The sequence below is a fragment of the Chiloscyllium punctatum genome, chromosome 12, assembly GCF_047496795.1.
Source record: "Chiloscyllium punctatum isolate Juve2018m chromosome 12, sChiPun1.3, whole genome shotgun sequence".
Taxonomy (NCBI): domain Eukaryota; kingdom Metazoa; phylum Chordata; class Chondrichthyes; order Orectolobiformes; family Hemiscylliidae; genus Chiloscyllium; species Chiloscyllium punctatum.
The window spans coordinates 94,049,327-94,066,566 of record NC_092750.1 but is presented as its reverse complement, the minus strand read 5'-3'; the positions used below and the strand labels follow the sequence as shown (position 1 = coordinate 94,066,566).

Sequence of the window (17,240 nt, the reverse complement as noted above, 5' to 3'; positions counted from 1 at the left end):
GCACAATCCTCTGACAACACACACCAACATAAATGTATACAAATGTCCTTTTGATCTTCAGTGATTCCCAGGGTCCTACCATCCATCATGTATTCCCTTGCCTTGTTTGTCCTTCCCAAGTGCATTACCTCATATTTATCAGAAAGAATTCCAGTTGCCACTGATCAGGCTGCCTGTCCAGCCTGTTCTTAATTTTGAGTGGTGTCAAGCTTTTATCCTCACTATCTTACTCTCCACCTGTTTTTCTGTTGTCTGGAAACTTACTGGTCAACCCTCCTACTTTCTAGTTTAAGTCATCGATATAAACTACAAATAGCTAGGGCCCCAACACTGACCTCTGTGCAACTCTACTGAACATTGACTTCCAATCAGCAAAACACCCACAGCCATCAGCGCCTACTTCCTACACACAGCTAATTGTTGGTCCGATGTGCCAAATTTCCTTGGATCCCAAGGGCTGTTATCTTTGTTATCAATTTCTTGTGTTCGACTTTTTAAAAAGTCTTGCTGAAGTCCAAGTAGACTTCATCAAAAGCATTGCCTTCATCCACATAACTGGTCACTTGTTTGAAAAGTTCAGACACAACCTCCCCTTCAGAACACCATACTGATATTACATAGTTAATCCCTGCCTTTCTAAATGCAAGTTAATTCTGTCCCATAGAATTACATGCACACTTACTCGTATCTGTGCTTATCACACACTGTATACATTGCTCTTTGTACAGACTACATAAGCTGGTTACTGGTATGCAAGTGACTTAAATCTCAGAATGGTTTAGAATTGAAGATTTTCACCTTCTGGTCTGAATAGAAAAGTTTTGATGAGGAAACAATGTGAAGTTTATTTCCTTACTGCCATTATTTACAAATTACATGATTATGACCTACATTATCCCAGAAAACCATTAGAACATAGTTAATTTCAAGTGTGTCTCCCACAACCTTCATCTTTACTCAGACTGAGTCCCAGGGACACCATCAATGTGGTTGATGCTTATTGCATTCACTCAATCAAGTATCAATCCTTACAGGTTTATATATTTCCAGAAACCCAGGAAATAATCTGGGGACCAGAATGGCAGAATTTGAATACAGTAAACAAAGTCTGGAATTAAGAGTCAAATGATGACCATGAAATCATTGTCAATTGTTGGGAAAAAAAATTCTGATTCGATAAGGTCCTTTTGGGAAGGAAAGTACCACTCTTACATCTGACTCCAGATCCAGAGCAATATGGTTGACTCTTTACTGCCCTCTGGGATGGGCAATAAATGCTGGACTAGCCAGCAGCACCCGCATCCCATGAACGAATAAAAAAAACCATATCACCTGAGTGTTTGTATTTGCCATTCTATTATTGTCATAAATTTATTTATATTATAGCATTTACCGTGACCCCATCTCTCTCTGCTGAACCTCCTTTGACTTTACAAATTCACTGATCTCCTGCAATGTTTTCTCTTTAGACATTGAAGAGTGGTAGCTTATTGGGGCAAGGTAGTTTGCTTGACTTGTCTTACTGCTTGTTTGAGGTTGTGGTTCTCTGTTGTACCAGAGGTCTTTCACTGGGCTTCCTGATAATAGCGGATTTTTTTCTCCCCATTATCTTGCATCTTTGCACATTGTTTGTGTCATCTTAGTAATGTCTGCTGCTGAGTTGCTTCAACCATGTCTTTAATTTGTGTTCGTGGAAGTTGACTCTCATCCTCCCTGTATATATGTGGTGAGGTCGGTAGACTTATTACTTAAACATAATGAATATTTTGGGCTTTCTGGTTCTCTTGCAATGACTACATTATATGTGAAACAACTTCCTCAATAGTGATCCCTGGAGGTTCACACTTGTTTGACCTGATGCCCTTTCTTGTTTTGTTGACTATTCTTCTTTGGGAGGTGGAGCTATCAGAATTTTGTTTTACCTTGTTTAGTTCCTAATCACTTCAGCCTCTAATGGCAGAGTTGACTTTGGAATAATTAGTTGTCACAATGCTGTATGACAATCTGATTCACTTTTATTTGCAGATGTTTCTGTGGTCTATCACAGTGCATCTTGTTGCATGGTGGAGACAGTTCGGTTGCAGCCTGTTTGACTTATTCTCAAGTGGTGTCACCACTTCAAGTCTGCACGTTCTTCAGTTTTGTTTCCGGTGGAAAGCATTTCAGCCAAACCACTCCATTGTTTTAATAATGTGGGACCATTTTTGCTATTATTCCAGTGTAGCTAATCTCAGGAGATTCTGTGTTTTTGTTTAGGTTCTACCTTGAGTTTACAAATCCCAGTAAAGTTTTGTACCAGCTTTTCCTTCATCGTTTGTTGTTCAACTCCACATTTTGAATCAGATTGAGGTCAGTGCGTACACTTTCACCCAGGAATGAATGCTATTGGTTGTGGAGAATTTGGGGGCGGCATGGTGGCTCAGTGGTTAGCACTGCTGCCTCATAGTGCCAGGGACCCAGGTTCGATTCCAGCCTCGGGTGGCTGTCTGTGTGGAGTTTGCACGTTCTCCCCGTGTCTGCGTGGGTTTCCTCCAGGTGCTCTGGTTTCCTCCCACAGTCCAAAGATGTGCAGGTCAGGTGAATTGGCCATGCTAAATTGCCCATAGTGTTAGGTGCATTAGTCAGAGGGAAATGGATCTGGGTGGGTTACTCTACTGGGTCAGTGTGGACTGGTTGAGCCGAAGGGCCTGTTTCTAAACTGTAAGGAATCTGATCTTATCTAAGTGCCAACGAACCGTGAAGGTGAATTTCTGTCAGCTTTTCAGCAGTGCTTTGTCAATCAAAGCTGGCTGTATGATAATATTATAACACTTGCTCCCATTTCAATCTTGAAATCCATAAGTTGCCTGTTGAGAGAAATGACCTCATGCTAAAATGTTTGGTTAGGGTCTGTGATTTCCCTGAGGAAAACTTTGTGTTTGTCTTCTATCTGAAGACTGTTCTATTTCATTTATCTCTTTGTGGGAGTAAAGTTCTGCTTTTTTATTTCTGTTTTCTGTGGCTGTGTTAGCTTAGCACATTTCCTGAACGTTCCATTCTGAATCAGCAAATTGTTATGGTGCAGAAGTTGGCCATTTGGTCCGTGTAGGAGAAAGTGAGGACTGCAGATGTTGGAGATCAGAGTGGAGAGAGTGGTGCTGGAAGAGCACAGCAGGTCAGGCAGTATCCGAGGAGCAGGAGAATCGACGTTTTGGGTAAGAGCCCTTTATCAGGAATGAGGCTTGTGAGCCGATTGGGTGGAGAGGTAAATGGGAGGGGAGTGGGGCTGGGGGGGGGGGGCGATAGGTAGACTGAGGTAGGGGAAATGGAAATGGTGATAGGTCAGAGAGGAGGGTGGAGCAGATAGGTGGGAAGGAAGATGAACAGGTAGGACAGGTTATGAGGGCAGTGTCGAGTTGGAAGGTTGGATCTGGAATAAGGTGGGGGGAGGGGAAATGAGGAAACTGGTGAATTCCATATTGATGCCCTGGGGTTGGAGGGTCCTGAGGCGGAAGACATTTGGTCCACATGCCTGGACTAGCTCATCATTCTCTCGTGCCAATCTCCTGCTTTTGCCTCACATCATTGCACATTACCTCTATTCAAATAACAAGCCAATGACTTCTTGAATGCTTCAATTGATCTGCTTCCACCACCTTTCATGTACTCGCTTGAATATTTTTCTCTGTCACATAATCCTTGCTTCTTTTGCATATCATTATAAATCTATGCCCTCTCATTCTTGTTTGTTTTATGAGCGAGATTGAAAAGCATTCAGTTTTCAAAGCTGGGTATTGTTTACATCAGTGAGGTTTCTTTGCTTCATATCATTGGCAAGAACACTGACCCGCTGGTATGAAAATAAAAATTGCCAGGTCTGGCAACATTTCTTGAGGGAAAACAGTTAATGTTTTGGAACTAGTAACCCTTCTTCCGAACTGATTGTAACTAGGAAAAGGTGGTATATATGCTGAAGACAGAGGGTGGGGAAAGGGTAAACAGGAGGTGGAGCTGGAGCTCAGATTCTGGTGTTTGTCATACCTACTGCTTTGATTTATCTTGTGTGCCTTCTGTGGTTTTGTCCTTGAAGAAAAGGACCACATTTTAACTTCTCTTGGGAATGATCTGTGTTTGAACAGGGACTGATCTGTGGTTCCTTGTGGACTTAAAAGTTTTATGCACTTTCACCCACAATTTGAATGACTTTCTACAGAGTCAGGTGTTTGGACTGTAATAAATCTGGTGAAGATCCATCAGTAATGCCACCAAAGTCCAGTCTGTTATGAATTCTGACTTTAAGCTCACCATAGCCACACCATAGCCTGTAGAGATCATTACCTCGATGTTGCACTTTTTTATTCAATCTTATGCTTTGCAAAATTTTAATAATTCTCGAGTTGAAATAATTCTCAAAAGCTTTTAGGAGTTTTTGAATTTGTCATATGATTCATTTATCCACTGACAAGCAATAATATTGTCAGTTATATTTCCAACTGTTGACTATTATTTATTTGGCTTCTGATTTACAAGCCAGTTTAGAAGCTGTTCTGTATTTGAGGAAATGTCCACTGCAGGATACCCAATTTTGTGTTCTATTTGACCCAATGGTTTATGAAGCATTCTTCAATGTGGAGAGGTACTGTGAGGTATGTGCAGTTCACTGTTGGCAGCAATCAGTTGTCTCCATTTTGCATGAAATCCACAGCAAGAGTTTGCTCCCTTTTGTTTCCCTGGAGCACCTGAATTCTAATATCTCTTACTTGTAACCTTCTCGAAATAGCTGTTGCCTCACCGCTGGCAGCACAGTGGCTCAGTGGTTAACACTGCTGCCACTGTCTCTGTGGAGTTTGCACATTCTAGTGTTAGCACGGATTTCCTCAAGGTGTTCTGGTTTCCTCCCACAGTGTATGGGTGTATGGTGAGGTGGATTGGCTATGCTAAATTGCCTATAGTGTCCAGGAATGTTTAGGCTAGGTGGATTAGACATGGGAAAACGCATGGATAGAGGGATATAGAAAAGGGGCTAGGAGGGATGCTCTTTGGAGGGGTCACTGTGGACTCGAAGGAACAAATGGCCTGCTTCCACAATGTAGGGATTCTATGATTACACATACTGCTCACTGAACAGCCATTCATTATACTGCTTCCTACACAAACTATTGATTATAATGTGCCCTAAATACATTGTTCACTTCTCAAACACTCACTGCACACTTCACTCTGGTCATGCAGCTCACTGTATATCAGACTCAATGCTCATCACACTCACTGTTCATCTCACTCTCTGCTGCATATCTCAGTCACTGCTGGTTTCATTCAGTGCTTACCTCTCACCATTCACTGTATATCACAATCCCTCCTCACCGCTCTCACTCCTAACTGTACCCACAGCTTACTTCACTCACTGCTGAACTGCTTGGTTTATAGTCACTGATCGTCACACCACACAAACTGCTCATTGTGCCCGCTGCTCACTTCAATCTCTGCTGACCATAATTCTTCTTCACCCCATCAGTGCTTACCTCACCCACTGCTCCCCTTCAGCACTGCTCCTCTTATTGCTCAGCATACTCACTCTCACCTTACACAGTGTTCATCACACCCCATGCTCGCCACAGTCCCTGCTAATCATACCTACTACTCACCTCACTCGGTGCTCACAGTACTCATTGTGCTACCCACAGTGCTTACCAGACTCATTGTTCAGTTTACTTGTGCTCACCGTACTCAGCACTCACCTCATTCACTGCCCACCATACTCTCAACTTATCTCGTTCCTTGCTTAACTTGCTCATCGAACTCACTGCTCATCACAATCGCTGCTCTTCACACTCCCTCTGCTCCTTGTACGCACTTGTGACCACACTCACTGCTCACTGCCCTGTTCACCTCATTCCTGCTTACTGCATATACATTCAGTTCATATCACATGGACTGCTCATCCTCCCACTCGCTGCTCCCCATTACGCACCGTTCACTGCTGACCGCACTCACTGCTCACATCACTCCTTTCTCATCACAATCACTGCTCACTGTACCCAATGCTTGCCATACTCAGTGCTTGCCTCACTCACTGTTCACCATACTCCCTGCTCATCACACTCATTGCTCACCTCGGCCATGGCTTTGTACACTGCTCAATGTACTCACTGCTCACTGTACTCATGCACACTGTTCTTTCTTCACCTCACTCACTGCTTATCACAGTTACTGTTCCCCGTGACACTCACTGGTCACGTCAGACTCACTGTTACTGCTCACCTCATTCTCTGCTCACCTTGCTTGCTGCTCACCTCCATCCCTACTCCACGTGCACATCTCAGACACTGTCCACTGTACTCCCTGCTCAGCATAGTCCATGTTCACTTCACTTGTTGCTCACCCTACAGTGAGCAGTACAGTGCTCACTTCACACAACGGTAAACACATGCTTTTTGCTTATCTTTAACAATTTAATCACTGTTCATCACTCTTGCTGTTAAGCTCACTGCTCAATTCACTCTGTGCTCACCTCACTCACTATGTACCATACCCACTGCTCATCTTATTCATTGTTCACCTTAGTCACTGCTTACCACACGAACTTCTCTACATTCACTATTCACTTCACTCATTGCTCACGACATTCACTGACTGCTCTGCTGCTCACTGCACACATACTGCTCACTTTATTCGCTGTCACAGTATTATGTATGGACTATAAATATTTCAATTTGCATATTCTGGACACTGCTTTCCTAGCTATAAATTCTGTTTCTCTATTTACAATTGAACATCATGCCCTAACCTAATGCATCTCAGTCATCGGTGTGTAGTTTCGATGTTTTATTTAAATTCACAATTGTTGTGTAAAATGCAACTGATAACAATGTTTTGTTTAAAAAAGCTTATAACAGTGATGCTATTTTTTATCCTGTTTCACTCTATACAGCATCAGAAGTTTAAAGAAAGATGGTGTATTCTGGTGATATATTATTTGGGGCCAGTCTATACAGAAAGCAGTCTATAGGTTGTCTATGGACAGTGTATTAGAGCAAATAGTTTCTCGATGTTTATGTCTGCTGTGTTGCAGACTCTACATTATTGCTTTGTCAACATTTTTTTGTGAAATCATCTTTGTAAATGTGATTTCATGAAAATAATTGTGTGATCCTTTTTTAAATCCAAATTTTGTATTTAATCATGAGCAACTGCATTGTCTATTTGTATATAGAGTATAGCAATGCATGGAGGTGCATTTCATTAAATGCTGTCTGAATGTTTCATCCTGCTTTGTTGAAAGTACTGCTGCCACTAAAAGGTTTATACTATTAAAGTCCACCATTTCCTTCTGTGTTGCCTCCTTTACTGGGTCACTTTGTACTTGCCTACACTCTCGTCCCAAGAGGAACGTTGCCCCTCATCTTAATCGTTGAATCATATAGTGCAGAAGAGGCCCTTCAGCACCAACACATGAAAAACATCTGATCTTTACCTCAATCCCAATTACCAGTGCTTGGCCTTGAGTGTTTTGATATGTCAAATGTTCATCCAAGTACTTTTTAAAGGATGTGAGGCAACTCGCCTCTACCACCCTCCCTCTGGGTAAAAACATTTTTCCTTGTATCACCCCTGAACCTCCTGCCCCTCACCTTGAACCCATGTCCCCACATGACTTCAATGATGGGGAGCAGTTGCTCCTTATTCATTCTGTCCATACCCGTTATAATATTCTGCACCTCAATGAGATCACTAGTCAGTCTTCTCTGCTCCAACAAAAACAACCCAAGTCTATCCAACCTTGCCTCAGAACTTACATTTCCCTTCTCAGGCAATACTCTGGTGAATCTCCTCTGTACCCCCTACAGTGCAATCACACCCTTACACTAGAACTGCACATCATACAGTAACTGGAGCCTCACTAAAGTTCTATTCAACTCCAACATGATTTCCCTGCTTTTGTAATCTGCCTTGATTGACAAAGTGTCCGATATGCCTTTTCCACCACCATACTGACTTGGCCTTCTGAGATCATGGAGAAACATGCCAAGGTTCCTTTGTTCCATAGAACTTTCTAGTGTCATGCTAATCTTGAATTGGACACAGTCATTGCAACAACATTTTGTTTGTGGACCCCTGGATATAATATTCTGTTCATATATTTCTCATGGCTGCACCCATCTCCTGTCTTAGTCTGTGCAGCTGTTGCACAGTTCTCTTGCAAGCTGTTTCATTCTTTCTCCCACTGGTCCTACCTCCTTACTTCCTGCAACAACCTCCCCTGGTAGTGTCATGATCCTTCTTGTAAATAATGCTTACAGAGTCAATCCAGTCATTCTGCTGATCTTACTCTATGTCCCACCAAGATGCTGAGTGGTAGAACATTTTCCGTGTCCTGAATGGCTTCAGCTAAAACCTTTTTACTGTTCCATTCAACCATGCCTGAATTCTGCAGATGATACTCAATGTGGGACTTCTGCTTTATATACAGCCATTTACAAACCTCCTTGATTACTCTTGCTGTAAGTTGAGTTTCCCCATCTGAATCTGTCTGGAATAGTACTTTCCACTAGGAAATGGCCTCCTCCAACATTGTTCAAGCAACAGATGTGGCTGAACCATCTCAAATGAGAAACACTTCTACCCATCTCTTAAGTTGATCAGTGATGACTAGACAATACTGTTTACTCTTATTCTGTGAAGAGGAGGGCTGCTTGTGAAGTCTATCTGTATCTGCTCCCATTGGTTACTAAATGTCTCTATGTGACTTTGCCGGATTTACCTCCTTCATGCCCCGTTGTTGCTATGGCCACCTCTGACCAGTTGTTGCAGCCTCCTCAGTTACTGTATCCACCTATTGATTACCCAAATCAATGGCATGCAGCACCTTTTGGTGTGCTTTTGATTTTTATTACTGCTGTCTCCAGTTTATTATGCAGCTTCCACTGAATCCTTGATTTTCATCATTTTTTTCATATCCTTATTCGTTATTTCATTCAGTTAAAGTCCTCTTATGACACAAGTGCAATATGTATTGCATGTGATAATCTATGCCTTTCATTTATATTTATTTTGAGGTTCACTTCTGTCTCATGCTTAAATACGTCATAAAAATCAGATGAACATAATTCTCACTTTTTTTGTCTGATGGATTTGAAGGCAGTTTCTTTGAGGAGTATGTGTCAATGCTCATCATTTGAAATGTGGTTTATTGATTTGAGGGACATGGGTATCCTCCCTGCTCAGTCCCAATGTTTTGAGTGGTGGCCAATTCTAGTTCTCGTAAAACTTCTTAATCATGTGGGCTTCGCTTGTGACCAATGTAAGGACTTACATTAATCAGACACTTTCATAGTGCAGGATACATTCATAGTTCACTGTCATGATCACAGGTGGTCTAAAAGGCCTAGTGGCATGATCATTAAACTACTTATCTATGTCTTTGGATGATTTTCCAGGGATCTGGGTTCGAATCCTATCACGGCAGATGGTAGTATTTTAATTCAATCCAAATCTGGAATTAAGAGTCTATTCATGATCAGCGTTGATTGTCAGAAAAATCCATCTTCTTCACTAACATCCTCAGTAAAGGAATCTACCATTTTTACCTGGTCTAACTTACATGTGACACCAGACTCCAGAATTGTGGTTGACTCTTAACTGCCTTCTGGGCAATTATGGATGTGCAAAGAAATGTAGGCCTTACCAGCAATGCCCAAATCCCATAAATGAATTTAAAAAACACATCTCCAGACAAAGCTGTGAATTAATTTGCTTTATGTGTACTTTTTTTGAAATTCCCTATTTAACTACTTCCAAAAGTGGATTGTTCACTTTTATTGGTGCTTTCCCTGTCACTATCCAAATAAAATATTCTTAAAACAAAAATCAAATATTCCTATTTATCCACAAACCCTGACTGAAATGTTTTACAGTTGGGTCTCTTGGGTTTCCAAAAATAAAAAGTAACTTGCTAAATTTCTTCAGACATTTCACTTTAAAAAATATTACAAATTTACAGTAAAATGTTCCCTTTGGAATTTATCACCTTCCTAGAATCATTAGTATGTGTATTTATTCTTGACATTAATCATAAATGTCAATGAACTACAGCTGATAAAATTTAAGCGACTGCTGGACATGTACATGGAGAGCAGTGAGTTGAGGGGTGCGTAGGTTGTTATTATATTAGAATTAAACCTAAGCACAACATTGTGGGCCAAAAAGACTATTCTGTGCTGTACTATTCTACATTCTATGTTCTAAAGGACCATACAATAATTAAAATAAACCCATTGCCCTGTTTTGCAGATCCACAGGCTTTGATAGTTGAGGGTGTCATTAAACTGTAGGAAAGGTTCACTTAGGCTGACTTTAAACCCAGCTGCTTGAGGATATACAGTAAAAGGCTATATTCCTTTCTGGTTTCTGATGCAATCAAAACGTGGTCTATATATTAAATCAGTGCTGCTTCTTAAACTACATGTCACTTTCCAATTGAGAGCTTGAAATTGCAACATTATTTATTAATCCAAATTTCAGAAACATGTATCCAAACTTGGTGTTTTAAACGGTTATTTCAGATCAGAGATCAGAGTCAGAGTCAATTTTCCCAATCTCAAACACTGTGTCTTAGAAGATAACACCTGACCTGACTGGTCAAGGCCAGTATCTAAGTCCTTAATCCAAATTGGACATTTTCAACAGCCATACGTTCAGCAATATGGAAGTATGGTGAAATTAAATGGTAGCTACCAGCAGAAATAGTTAATTCTCTGCTATTCTAAGAGGCTGGAACCAAGCTATCAAATGATGTAATTCATCATTTTTGCTTTCTTAAAACACTTCTGAAATTTTCTGATCATTTCAAACTGACCTTTTAAATGTTGATAATCTTCTCTTGGTTTTTCCAACTTGCTTTCATTGTCTGAAAATGCCTTTCACATCTTTAAGATCACCAACACAGTGGCATAAATATCTTAATTTTATATTTCTCTTTCATGTTTTTCAATAAGTAGTTTGATTAGCTATTTTACCAAACTAGGAGAAAGTGAGGAATGCAGGTTTGGAGATCAAAGTCAAAACGTGTAGTGCTGGAAAAGCACAGCATCCAAGAAGCAGGAGAATTGACGTTTCAGGCATAAGCCCTTCATCATTCCTGATGGCCTGAAATGTCGATTCTCCTGCTCCTTGGATGCTACCTGACCTGTTGTGCTTTTCCAGCGCCACACTTTTCAACCATTTACCAAACTAGTCAACCTATATTTTGAGAACAAGCCAACTACAGCACTTTATATGGAAAAATATTTCTTATTCCAAATTCTAACTTCGAATTGCAAAATGAAAGAACCTGTACAACATAAAAACTTTCAAATGTCAAAAAAACTGGACACACTCCCACTGCAAGAGTGGAATCAAGCAACCTTAACACTAACTAACTTTTAAACCTCAGGCTGCACAAAGCAGACAATATGAAGTCTCAAGGTTAATGGACATTCAACTTCAATCAAAATATGTTCACACATACTTTTAACCATGAAGAAGCCAATTTATCTCAAGGGGAACACCAGAAGCACAATGGCAATATGAGAGGAGATAACAGGGCACACAGTCTGTAAAACTGTTTGCCCTGACCTTACCTGGGAGCGAGCCATTTCAACAATAAGCATCTGCATAAACAGCTTCCCCACTGGCTCCCAGCCCTAACAAGCAGCTTTGGACTCAAGAACCTCACAGGCTGAACAGAGAAGCTGCATTGAGAAGCATCAATGCAACAAAAGGACATTAAAGAGATGGGGAAGCCAACTAAGTGGTATCTGAACAAGAGCTTCCAGGCACAGGCCCGTTCCAAACCAAGACAACCAAAGGCAGGAGCCATACTTATATTATATGTACCTTTTTGTATTTAGATAAACACCTGTCAACTACCTTCTACCTTTCACATTCCCTAAATAAGTCCAGTGTCTAGAACCAGGGAACCGGGGGTGAGTTGAACCACCTAATATCAGCAAGTTACTGATTAGAGTGGGCACTTGTGGTTCATTGTTCAGGGCTGGATGTCTTATCTTCATTTTTTTCAGCTGTTTCTATCTTATCGTCATGGATACCAGCCATAGCCATTGGCTTGCAGCTTCATGTATACTAATGTGATATCATTTGCATAATTACATTTAAAATAGTGATGATCATTTCCACCGCTGGTCTTAGTTGTGCCCCATTTCTTGGAGCTATTAGTTTCACTAGTTATTGTCCTAGTGGCCATGGAGTGTAGGGACAGTTGTTGGTATATTATGATATGGGTTGACCCTGCTCCTCTGTACTCGCTGTACTTGCTACAAGCTGGCCATTCCCCTCCCATGATCTTTCCATTTGTTTCTCTAACAAGTTGTGGGTTTAGATTTGTCACCATTATCACTCCTTTCTGCTCCCAATCCTTGTTTTGATCCACCCACTAGCACTTCTGATCCGCAGGTGTGTCATGTGGGTCCAACCATTCCCAAGCATTTTCATAACTAATTTTGACTATCATTCCATTGCACAATTGAAATGTCGAGCTTATTCAAGTTGGCAAATGGAGTTTAATGTGGAAAAGGGTGAGGTGATTGACTTTGGAAGGACTAACTCTGAGCCCTAGAGGAAAGGCATTGAATCAATTAACCGAATAATCAATTATCTGAATGAAATAGTGCCCACCCAGCTCGATCGGATATTCAAGGTTCCTCTGTATATGTCTCAATTAAGTTACCTCTCAACCTCTTCTCTCTGATGAAAACAGCATCAGGTCCCTCAGCCATTCCTTGTAAGACCTTCCCTCCTTACCAAGCAACATCCGAGTAAATCTCCTCTGAGTTAATGGTAAGATTCTTAATAGTGTAGATGAGCAGAGAGATCTCAGTGTCCATGTACATAGATCCCAGAAAGTTGTCACCCAGGTTGGTCTGATTGTTAAGAAGGCATAAGGTGTGTTAGCTTTTATTAGTAGAGAGATTGAGTTTTGGAGCCAAGAGGTCATGCTGCAGCTGTACAAAACTCTGGTGTGGCTGCACTTGGAGTATTGCGTACATTATTGAAGGGGTTCAGAGATTTATGAGGATATTGCTTGGTATGGAGGGAAGGTCTTACGAGGAATGGCTGAGGGACTTGAGATTAAAATGGCAAGATTAGCAGCTGGAATGGCTAATGGTTATGAATCCCTCCAAACCAATCACTATGGCTAACTTGGAAATATACTTCATTGTCACTGGGTCAAAATCCTGGCAGTTCCTCCCTAGCGGTACTGTGCATTTACCTACAGCATAGGAACTGCAGCAGTTCAAGAAGGCAGCTTCCTACCAACTTCTCAAGATCAACTAGTGATAGGCAATAAATGCTGGCTCGCCTGTGAAGCCCACGACCCACATCAAATCATTGAAATAAATTCCCACACCAACACTCCAGACCATGTTCCTATGCAAAAACTCCTGACCAGATAACCATCCCAACTGATTTTCCAGACCAACCATTCCCACACTGACATTCTGCTGATGCTGACTTTTTTATTTTGGATTTCAGTTTTAAAACAAAAACCTTGAGAAACTGATATCCCCTGCTTATTTTCTTTTGTACTTGTTACTACTGATTGATTAGCCATTATCATTTCCAAATCTCTCACTGCATGCTGTTATTGTGTGCCTGTCATTGTGAATCTTACCACTTCCATTATGTGTGAAATATAAACCTTACTTCTGGCTAACTTTACACTATTGCTGTAAAATTAGTGCCCAGAAACAAAGAGTGAGCAAAATACACACCCACCATAAAAGAAAGGGCAGAAATAAATCTGCTTTGAACAGATGCTGTAAATAGGAAAGTATTGATTTTAAAGTTTGCAATCTACTTAAAACAATGGTTTTGTGAAAGGAAAATAAAGTTTAACTGACTTACTAAAAGCTTTTGAGGACTTATGAAGCGATGTCGATATACAGAAACTTGCACTTGGAATCATTGAGATCTATTGTATAGAAGAAAATAACCAACAGATCTTTCATACCCAGCAACATCATGGTAAATCCCTTCTGAAACCCCTCTAAAGCTTAATAATGTCTTTCCTATTAGTGGGCAACCAGAATTGGTCGTAATGAAAGGCTGGATAGGCTGGGAGATTTTTTTACTGGAGCGTGAAGGTTGAGAAGTGATCTTATAGATCTTATAAAATTATGAGCGGTATAGAAAAAGATAGTGGTATAGAAAAGGGTGCCTTTTCCCTAGTATGGGGGATTTCAAGACCAGGAGCATATTTTTCAAATGAGAGGAGGGAGATTTTAAAAAGACAATTTATTTTATAGAGAGGGTGGTTTGGGTGTGGAATAAACATCCTGAGGAAGTGGTGAATGTCCGTAAGTTACGACACCTGAAAGACATTTGGATGAAAGGTTTGAAGGGATATGGGCCAGGAGCAGGCAAATAGGACAAGTTTAGTTTGAAATTATATTCGGTATGGACTAGTTAGACCGAAGGGTCTGTTTCCATGCTGTATGACTATATCCAATTATTTTCATTTTCCAACAATCAGCTTCTATGCCATGGAATCACAAACACACTTCTAAATATGAGGGTTCCTGCCTCAAAAGGCAGTGCCCTGTAGGCAGTGAGTTCCAGATTCCTACTACCCTCTGGGTGAGAAAGCTTTTCTTCACATCACCTCTAAACCTCCTCCCCTTACCTTAAATCTTTGCCCCCCACCCCCAGACCCGTCACTGATACCTCCACCAGAGGGGAAAAGATCTATGCCCTCATAATTTTATACATCTCAATCATGTTGCTATTCGATCTCCTCTCCTCTACCCAGTTTGTCCATTGTCCCTTCATAACTGAAACTCTCCAGCCCAGGTAACATCCTGGTAAATCTCCACTACACTCTATCCAATACTATCGCATCCCTCATGTAATCTGGATTCGAGAACTGAACTCAGTACACCAGCTGTAGTTTAACTAACTATTTAATACCGGCATAACCTCCCTGTTCTTAAACCCAATGCCGAGCTAATAAAGGCAAGTATTTCCTATGCCTTCTTAATCACTTCACCCAACTTTGTTTTCCTTTGACACCTTAAGATGTACATGCATATTAGGGTCCCTCGAATCCTCAGTGCTTCTCAGAGTCTCACCATTCATCGTGTATTCCCTTGCCTTGTTTGTCCTGCCTACACTTATCCAGATTCAATTCCATACGAAAAAACTTGCTTACCTATTTGAAAAATTCAGTTAAGGCATAATCCCTTCTTAACAAAACCATGTTGACTGTTCTTAATTACTGCCTGCCTCTCCAAATGCAAATTAATGCTGTCCCTCAGAACAGAGGGACAAACAGTCCTTGTTAATAACCAAGTGTCTGCTATCTGCTTAGACATATGCTCCGACACTGGGGAAAGCATTATGTGGAGTACTTTGATCAAGAATCAACTTGCAATTAATATTCAGGTCTGGCTTCACAAACAAGTAACAATTTGTTTTAATACCTTTGTCCAAAGGTCATCTTGAGCTCACATTTCACAGGTCCAAACCAAAATTGAGAAGAGAGTAAAATAAAAATATTGAAAAATCAGTGAGGATTTTTAACAAGGTACAGCAAGTAATTAGGAAGGAAGTGAACGTTGGCCTCTATTCCAAGGAGAATCAAGTATAAAAGTAGAGAAGATGTGTTACACTTTTACAGGGCATTAGTTAGACCACAGCTCAAATAACATGCATCGTTTTGTTTCCCTTAGCCAAGAAAGTATTTAATTAACTTAATAACCAATTCAGAGAAGATTCACTCAACGAACTTTTAGGATGAATAGGTTGGGCCACTGTACATTGGATTTTAAATGACTGAAAGTGATTGTATTGATGGGACATGGTAGGATGGATGTTGAAAGGATGTTTTGCCTCATGGGGCAATTCAATCATAGCGCAGCCCCTAGTCCACCTTTGATTAACTAATGGGAACGCTTGTAGTTAGTAAACATGAGAAACAAACATGTGATGGAAATGCAAATAAACATTGTAATTGATTTAAGCTGTTTTCCTGTCACAAGATTAAAGTGTACTTAGTGACCATACTTACTTGTTCATTTCAGGGATAAAAATTTAAAAGTTTTCTGACCAACAAAGTAAAAGTCCTGTACTTTCTATCTGCGCACAGACTTTTAAAATTCTTTAACAACTTTGAAGAATTTGTACAACTCATTTTTTTACTACAGGAAGGAATTAACAGTTGTCTGCATTGTCCAAATGTCGAACAGTTCCTGGGGAAAAAAAATTTGCAGATCCTGTGCAAAGGCAGATTTGGTGGATCACAGCCAGTAACGCTTGTGCATGTCTATGTCTCCATATGTAAGATATCCCTGTTTACTGACGGGCCAGCTATTGTTGCTGTAGTAGCGATAGGGACTGAGCCTTGCATCTTGCGTGTTACTGAAGAATACTTCTTGGTGTTCTAACGTGGCATATGGGAGGTACATGCGCACTTTGTCCAAGAGATGGCCAGGCCAGAAGGCATATGGGTTGGCCTGAGCACTGGGGGTCAGGCCTGGCACTGACTGCGCCTTCACCTTCAACTTTCTGAAAAATAAAATCAACAGAAACAAATTCAGTGATTCCATCAATTTGCTTTTATCCTTTGCAGCTGACTTTACTCTGGTGGATTATGGGACTCAATTCAATCCAAAATGTTTGAACATGGATTCATAGAGGGCTATAGCACACAAAAAAAGACCCTTTGTTGCCCACCTCTGATTACTCTTGAACTCAGTAGCTTGCTCGGTCATTTCAGAGGATAGTTAAGAGTCAACCACATTACCATGTAACTGGAGTCAGATACAGATTAGGTTGGGCAGGACAGCAGATTTCCCTCCACAAAGGGCATAAGTGAACCTGAACAGGTGCAGTGTTTACAATAATCATCAATGGTTTTCATGTTACCAGAGTCTACCTTTTAATACCTGAATATTGTGCATTGATTGAATTTAAAATACCACCGGTTGCAAAAAAAGGAGTATGAATACCTGCCCCTTTGATCACCTGTCATAGGGAAAATGTTAGAAGTCACAGAACAACACAGAAGACTACAACACAGGAATAGGCCCTTTGGCCCACCATGTCTGTGCAGACCAGGATGCCAATCTAAACTAATTCCATCTGCTACACATGGTCTGTATCCCTCTCTCCCCCGTCTATTCATATGTCTGGCTAAATACCTCTTTAACCTTGCGAATGTATCTTCGTCAAAAATGTTCCTGGCAGCACTTGCAGTTAAGACATAA

General features: G+C 40.8%; 2 protein-coding genes across 2 annotated transcripts in view; one reads left to right on the top strand and one right to left on the bottom strand.

The window, feature by feature from the left end:
• LOC140483959 (nuclear receptor subfamily 2 group C member 2-like) overlaps positions 1–7,310 on the top strand; it is a 223,988-nt gene extending 216,678 nt beyond the window's left edge. The window contains exon 17 of the mRNA XM_072582824.1: positions 6,911–7,310. The gene's annotated coding sequence lies outside the window, so the exon portion shown is untranslated. The remainder of the gene's footprint in view (positions 1–6,910) is intronic.
• An 8,379-nt stretch (positions 7,311–15,689) lies between these two features.
• Positions 15,690–17,240, bottom strand: part of LOC140483458 (uncharacterized) — a 56,564-nt gene continuing 55,013 nt past the window's right edge. The window contains exon 7 of the mRNA XM_072581658.1: positions 15,690–16,539. Within this exon, the coding sequence (XP_072437759.1) occupies positions 16,272–16,539 (268 nt within the window). The 3' untranslated portion in view covers positions 15,690–16,271. The remainder of the gene's footprint in view (positions 16,540–17,240) is intronic.